The sequence below is a fragment of the Triticum dicoccoides genome, chromosome 4B (genome assembly GCF_002162155.2).
Source record: "Triticum dicoccoides isolate Atlit2015 ecotype Zavitan chromosome 4B, WEW_v2.0, whole genome shotgun sequence".
Lineage (NCBI taxonomy): Eukaryota > Viridiplantae > Streptophyta > Magnoliopsida > Poales > Poaceae > Triticum > Triticum dicoccoides.
This window is the reverse complement of record NC_041387.1, coordinates 585,042,941-585,050,616: the sequence shown is the minus strand read 5'-3', so window position 1 is coordinate 585,050,616 and position 7,676 is coordinate 585,042,941. Positions and strand designations below refer to the sequence as shown.

Genomic DNA, 7,676 nt, shown 5'->3' with positions numbered 1-7,676 from the left:
CCCGCGCGCACACGCCTTTCGCCGCCGTGCCGATCCCGGCTCGGCCTACCTACCCTCCGCCGCTAGCAAGGCCATTTCCCCGCCAAAAAATAGAGGGATCACCGTGGCACCCTCCACCCCGCCCTTGGGCGAGCTTTCCGGCGTTCCGGCCATGCGGGGCGGGGTTGCCGGCGGCTGCGCGCCTACCATACCCGCCAGGTGTTCGGCGATTTGTCTGCTTGGTGATGGACTCGGACGACGAGGAGACGTTGGCGGCGCTGCTAGAGGAGGAAGCCGATGCCGACGCCCAGGACGAAGTGCATCTCATGGTCCTCGCAGCTCTGGCCGGCCTGTTCGTGAGCAAAATGCAAAGTCGCGACGAGGTGGCTCGGCGTCGGTCCGGGTGAAGGCAAAGCAGAGGCATCGACTGGAAGGCTATTGCTTTCTCTACACCGACTACTTCACCGACGCTCCACTGCAGGGCGAGAAAGTATTTTGGCGCCGTTATTGGATGAGCCGAAAGCTCTTCCTCAGGATTGTGAATTCCATCCATGCGTTCGACAACTATTTCAAGTGCAAGAAAGATTGCACCGGCACACTTGGATTCACCTCACTCCAGAAGTGCACGATAGCTATGAGGATGCTTGCATACGGAGCTCCCAGTGATTCACTGGAAGACTATGGACGCATGGTCGAGTCCACGACCATTGAGTGTTTGTACAAGTTTTGCTGGGCAGTGGTGGCAGTGTTTGGACCTCAATACTTGCGATCACCCAATGCTGAAGACACTGCTCGGATCCTAGCACAGTATGCAGCAAGAGGATTTCCTGGGATGCTTGGAAGCATCGACTGCATGCATTGAAAATGGAAATATTGTCCATTTGCTTGGCGGGGGTGTACAAAGGCGCCAAAGGCGGCTGTAGTGTGGCACCTGAGGCAGTGGCCACACATGACCTTTGGATTTGGCACTCCTTTGGTATGTCAAGAACTCACAATGACATCAACATACTGTAGTGCTCCCCCATCTTTGCCAAACTTGTTGAAGGTCATGCTCCTCCGGTGAACTTCGAGGTCAATGGGCACTACTACAACAAGGGATACTACCTAGCAGATGGCATCTATCCGAGATGGTTCACATTTGTGAAGACTATCTCAAACCCTGTGCCAGGAGGCAAGAACTTTTACTTTGCCAAGTGTCAGGAGGCTTGCAAGAAGGATGTCGAACGGGCATTTGGTGTGCTCCAATCTCGATTTGCTCTTGTCCTGTACCCCGCTCAGACCTGATCGAAAGATCAAACATGGGAGGTCATGGCTTGTTGTGTTATATTGACAACATGATCATTGAGAGCGAGGAGGAAGAGTCAGTGTTTAACACTGAACCATATTACAGGCATGGTCCTCTTGTCCAAGTTGATCACCAGCTACCGGCAACCTGGACTGCCTTCCTCAATATGCGTCAGGAGATCCGAGACTCACAGGTGCATCAAGAACTGCAACACGATCTGATAGAGCATCTATGGAGGCTCAAGGGCAACGCCTAGCTCGACGTGTGATGAAACATGAGTTTTTATTTGTTGAACTGACTAATTTGTTGAACTATTTGATTTGTATTGAATTTCTTTGACGAACTATGTGACAAAAATTAGCTTCCGTTGAATTTGTGCCGAAGCACGCCGAATATGAGCCAAAATTGGTCCAACTTGCGCCAAAAGTGGGCCCAGGTGGCACTATTTCAAGCCCCTGGGGGGCGAACGAGTGGAGATGCTCTTAGCGTATTGTTTTCCTATTCTTACAAGGAAACGTAGATTTTCCTTGCCCATTGGATTTCAGATATCCCTACCAAAAAACAGCAGATAAGCCAGACAGCACATTGCGCTTTTCTGATGCTTTCCTCCCTTCATTTATTCATCCCTTCTCCCTGGGTAAGGGTTGTGTTTCATCATCACGAACATAGACACCGGGCACGTATACATGCGTTGCGAGCAAACACGCGGTGACGCAGCCCAGCCATGGGAACGTACCATGCTACCAGCACCAGGGCATCCCCATGCACTCCGCGCCGCGGCCCCGGTGACGGTTCAGGGGCAGGCACAAGAACGTTCATGGTCCTCAGAACCCTGACATGGCGTAGTCCATGGCGTCCACCAAGAAATCTGCCGGATCAGGAGTCCGGTTAGTCTCTACCACTACGAGCAATGCAGATTTCGTCGGGGATCTTGTGGAGATAGTTGAGCTACTGACCTGCATCGTCCTTTGAGAAGCACATCGGTGGTTTAATCCTGAAAACGTTGCCGTGCAGACCGCCTTTGCCGACTAGAACGCCAAGATCTGGTAGAACAAGAGAACCATATGAGGAGCTGTAGAAGTAAACATTTTGCGATCATGGAGGTAGGGAATGTGAGCTATTACCTTTGAGTTTCTCAAACAGAAGAGCGGTCTCAGCCTTGGCCGGAGTCTTCTCCGTCCTGTCAGTGACGAGCTCCACCCCAAGCATCAGCCCCCTTCCTCTGACATCTCCAATGACTGAGCAGAAGCAAGGCCAAGGGATGGATAATCATCGATCGGTTACACTAACTCGAACCCAAAATCAAACAGTTGACCGAAATGGTTACTTCAAATGGACCAAAAGATGGGACTCGACATTTTACTTTCATGCTTCTGCTGAAGAGATTTCAGACGTTCCACCAAGTGAGCGCCGACATCTGCGCAATGCGCCTGCCGTTTCTCCTTGTCGAGAACCTTAAGAACAGCCAATCCACCAGCAGAACAGACAGGGTTCCCACCGAATGTGTTGAACTGGATCTTCTGAGCCATCACGCTTGCAATCTCAGGAGTTGTTACAACTGCACCGAGTGGTAGACCGTTGCCGATTCCCTAGAAATACAGAAAAAAATTCATTAATATTGATTGATACTGTCAACATAATGAAACCTTCGAGGCAGAGTTTTTCCTGTTACCACGAACCTTTGCCATCGTTACAATGTCAGGGATGACATCCTGCGTCTGGAATCCCCAGTAGTTACTTCCAGTACGTCCAAAACCACTTTGGACTTCATCAGCTATACAGACACCACCCGCCTTCCGGACAGTATCATATACCGACTTCAGGTATCCAGGAGCTAGTTCAACAGTACCTCCTACACCCTGCAATCATGTTCATCAATCAGAAAGCTGATATATGAGTACGTTCATCTGGATTCCCCCGTACAAGAAAAAAAAAGCATCTTAATAAAACCATATTATCAGTTTTTTTACAGTATAATGTACAACGTTAAATTGTTCATACTTGGAAAGTTTCTGCGATAAAACCTCCAACCCTTCCTGAACTGCCAAAATTTATATGTTCTTCGACTTCCCTGGCATAAGCTGCAGCATCAGACCCAAAAGCTCCACGGTAAGGATCCGGATTCATGACATGATGAATCTCACCCTGCGAATGAGAAATAAATGGCTCATAGGTAAGAACCAATTTAAACAACTACAGATGGTCATATTGAAACAATGTGCACGAATGCACTATAGGTTACCTCCCCTCATTTTTTAACTTTTTTAAAGGAGTAAGGGGTGATAACTATATTACGACAACACATTGCAGATTAACTAACCGAGATGAAGCCCATAATGCACCTGACAAAAAAATAGGGATATCGACATACTTTTGTGCTTCTGTGTTAATTTTAGCATCGCTGAACTAACAATAGGTCAATCTTTTCAAGTACATTAATTGAACTGGAAAAAAGACTTGCACTGAAAATCTGTGTCATTTTGTATCTCCTAACAATCAGACACAGACCTGAGGAATCGGGTACTTCCACGTCTGCAAACCCGTGAGACCTATTGTTCCAGCACTCCCACCGTGGTATCCATTTCTCAATGCAACCATACCGAGATTCCCGCTGTACAGCCGAGCCATCAACATTGCCAATTCATTCGCTTCGGTCCCAGAATTGACGAAGTACACAACCTGCATACCATCCCAAAATATGAGACACTCACACTCCCTTCTCGTCATCGAGTCCATCCATGTTGTAACTTCTAGTAGCACTGAGCCACTGAAGGAAGGAAGTATTTCTTTACCTTGAGATTGCCTGGCATCTTGGAGGCAAGCGCCTCGGCAAACTCGACGATGGCATGATGCAAGTATATGGTGGTGGTGTGCTGAAGCAACTTGGTCTGCTCCTGCACGGCCTTGACAATATCAGGGTGGCAATGGCCACATGACACCGTGACTATGCCTCCGAAGCAATCGAGGTATCTCTTGCCTTGTTCGTCGTACAGGTACTGCATCTTCCCTTCCACGATGTTGAGCTGCCAATACAGATCACAATGGAATCAAGATGGTAGTACTTTAATTTTATACTGCCATAAAAAATATCTTCAGACATCTCTTACACTATTTCACACATAGTACTACTATTGCTTTCGATCGGGGCCTTTGGGAATTTGGCACTGACACTTATTTGGCGTTTTAATAGGTATCGCTTGATATTGATGCCTTCAAAAAAAAAGTGGCACTTGATGTTTCACTGACGTGTGGGTCCTGGGACAACGTGTGAGCGAGACAATGATGGGAGTAGCAAAATATCGAACCTAATCTTACATGATGATTGATGCAGTTCATACATCATCCTCTACATCAAAATTTATTTACTCTCCTACTGATTAAGAGGATTGGTTTCAAGCACAGGTCTCGTCTTCCTACAGCGGACAATCGCCATGACGAAGCAGCAGAAGATAAGTATACGACGTATGTACCGGCTTCTGGTAGTAGTAGAAGAGGGAGGGGCCAAGGAACTTCTTCCGCTTCTCGAGGATCTCGGCGCCGCCCATCCCGGCGTACGGGCTCGGCCGGTGCTCGAACGGCGGCATCTCCGGCAGAGGCCGCGGCAGGGCCTGCTCCGGCGCCGCCTCCGAGGACACCAGCCTCCGCAGCGACTCCGCCGGCGAGGGACACCGCCCGCGGCCGCTGGCCGCGCGGCGAAGCAGCGAGGCGGCCATGGCTCGGATCAGTTAGCTAGGGGGTAGGAGCTGTGGTACTCCACAACCGAACAGCGAGGGAGACGGAGCTGGATTAGCTCGGGGGTGGTTAGATGGATGGATGAGAAGGAGAGTGGAGTGTGGGATTGGCACGGGTCTCTGGTGGTGGAGTGGAGTGGTGCTGGTGCCAATGCCAATGGCGGCTGGCTCGGGTCGGGCTCTCCCGTAGTTGGCAGTGACGTGGAAATGGTCCGGATTCCGATAGCGATGCGTGACTGAGAAACTCTCGGCGCGGGATCTGGCTGTCTGACGGGGCCTCGTGTCACTGACGTGCGGCCACGGCACAAGGAATCGTCGTTGGGATTCGTGAGCGGGTAGATACGTTCATCGTGGTGACAACTGACAACCATATGTGTTTATTAAAAAACGCCCCACGGGTGGCACGCCTGAGGTGGAGTTCCCGGCCGGTCTTCCGTCGCTATCTCCTGTCGACCCGGCGGGCCGAGGGAGGCAGCTCAGCTCATCCCTTGCTCGGAATTGGCCGAGAGATGTGTTGAGAGATGTAAGAGCATCTTGCGCCTCAAATCTGTCAGTGTCTCAAATCGGTCTTAAACGTCTGGAGAGACAGCCCGATAGCTAACCGGTTAAAGGACGAAAACACTAATGCCCACATGTGTGGGCGTTAGCCAACTCAACCACACGCTTCCATCGCCGTTCAATAGGTTCTGCACGAATCTTGGCACGTTTTGGCTGATTTTGTGTGTCACGTAGGACAAGTCGCGTGTGTGGTGTGTGAGAGAATTCGCCCACACGCCGGTTGTCTCCCCGCGGTTAACGGTTGCCACTCGGGGGCGTGCAGTGGAACTGCTTTGCGGCCGCACGGCATGCCCGACTGCGGTTGCCGTCAACCACGTCGCGCACTTCGCCCCCCTCCCCTCACGGTTCCATTTACTCCCCACTTCATTACTCGCACAACCCACCCCGCAGTTCAGTCGATTGGAAGAGAAGGTGAGAGGAGAAGGCGACGGCGGAGGCGGAAGAGTCGACGGCATTCGCGGCCGTCGGTGGGACTCGCCGGACCGGAGCGCCTGCGGGTTGAAGGTAATGCTCCATCCCACGCTTAAATTCCTTGCCTGCATTTCTCCCCTCTCCTCCGTGGTCAATGTTCCGCTCGAGATTCGTCAAGATTCAGGCGGGTGCGCGGTGCGCCAGCGTTCCCGCCGGCGGCGGAGTCTTTGTGCTTGCCGTTTTCGTTGGCATTGGGTAGTTTCGTCGCCGTCGTGGTGGCGGTCATGCCGGTGTGGTTGTCCGCGGCCACATCCTGGTTCTGCCTTGGGATTGAGCCGGCGTTTTTCTATCTGCTTGTTATGTTTTGTCTCGAAATACTATTTTGCGATCAGTGCAAGAAGATTTTTGTTGATGAATTTCAGGTTATGATAGTTGCCAATGAACCCTAGATCTAGGTTGTTGTTTTTCAAAGGGCAGTATGAAGGCAGACATGGTAGTTTCAGTAACTATCTGCACTGTATGGCAACTAATTTCCTGATTAAATGTGATAGTTGCCACAAATATGTTCCCATGTGGCAACTAATTTTGTGCACATGCTATGGTTGTTGCCATGCTGTAGGCGTGATAAAGTGTAGTAAATAGATAGTCATGGTAGTTTCAGCAACTACGTGCACTGGATGGCAACTAATTTCCTGATCAACTGTGACAGTTGCCACAAGTATGCTTTCCGCGTGGCAATTATTTCTGTGAACACACTATGGCTGTTGCCATGATGTAGGCAGGATAATGTGGCAACTTCACTGTATTACAGACCCAATTTTGTGTTTTGCCACGCTGACTCGTGATATCTGAACATATTTGGCTGTATTAAAAAAGACAACTCACTTTTAATATGAGGTCAGTGTGTGAATTGCCATTAAAGGTTGTTCAGTAGATGTCGTCAACTCTTTTTTGAATTGTTTTGCATTTTAACATGGCAATTTTAACCTAGCACATTTTGCTTTTGAACACATGGCAACTCATTTTTGTATGAGGACAGGGTGTGTGTTGCCACATTATATGTTTGTGCAGTGGAAAAACTATTTGCCACTTTCAATTGAGCCCATGTGGCAAGTACATTCTGTTAGGTGGCAACTGCCTCTTTTTTGAATTGTTTTGCATTTTAACATGGCAATTTCAACCTAGCACATTTTGCCTTTTGTAACGCCCGGATAATTAGGCTACAGTAAAACTCTTCTAATGATGCCATGTAACCAGTGTTACTGTTGCTAACCAAGTGGTAGTTCAAAATCATTGCTAATTCAAACTATGAATTAGTGACAAACACCCTAAGTTTTCAAAAGTCAGAGCGAAAATGTTTGGGGGTTGCCAAATATTGCACTGGTAATTATGGTGAAGCAAACACCATTTTATAAAATGCCTAGATGCCCTAAAACTAAATAAAACAGAAAGGGAAAATAAATAAAAGAAAGAAATTAAAAAAAAACAAAAAAGGGGGGGGGGAAGCCCCCTGGACCAGACAGCCCAACCCACCCGCACGGCCACCGCCCAATCCCCCTGGCCCGCAGCCAGACTGGCCGGCCCAGCCGGCCCAGCTCCCGCACCGCGTCCCCTTCCCCTGTTCCCCCGACCCGGGTCGGAACAGGGCGCGTCCCAACCGAACCCCCCCTCGCCGGCGACGAGACGGGGGATAAGATCGCCAGCACCCCCCC

General features: G+C 49.8%; 1 protein-coding gene across 1 annotated transcript; it reads right to left on the bottom strand.

Annotated features, from left to right (window-relative positions):
- Positions 1-1,781: 1,781 nt before the first annotated feature.
- On the bottom strand, positions 1,782-5,155 carry LOC119291579 (alanine--glyoxylate aminotransferase 2 homolog 1, mitochondrial-like). The gene is made up of 9 exons (XM_037570360.1): positions 4,735-5,155; positions 4,057-4,287; positions 3,773-3,943; positions 3,266-3,409; positions 2,944-3,123; positions 2,628-2,853; positions 2,389-2,502; positions 2,221-2,307; positions 1,782-2,132 (listed from the first exon to the last, which is right to left on the bottom strand). Exons 1-9 carry the CDS (start codon positions 4,975-4,977, stop codon positions 2,089-2,091), a joined length of 1,440 nt encoding a protein of 479 aa, XP_037426257.1. The 5' UTR covers positions 4,978-5,155; the 3' UTR covers positions 1,782-2,088.
- Between the last annotated feature and the right edge of the window lie 2,521 nt (positions 5,156-7,676).

What these genes read in the sequence shown, in the direction of transcription:
- LOC119291579 (XM_037570360.1), bottom strand. Translation starts at nt 4,977, where the DNA reads ATGGCCGCCTCGCTGCTTCGCCGCGCGGCCAGCGGCCGCGGGCGGTGT. An exon ending in TCTACTACTACCAGAAGCCG is followed by an intron (nt 4,288 to 4,734) that starts GTACATACGTCG and finishes CTGTATTGGCAG; the next exon opens with CTCAACATCGTGGAAGGGAA. An exon ending in TTATCGCAGAAACTTTCCAA is followed by an intron (nt 3,124 to 3,265) that starts GTATGAACAATT and finishes ACATGATTGCAG; the next exon opens with GGTGTAGGAGGTACTGTTGA.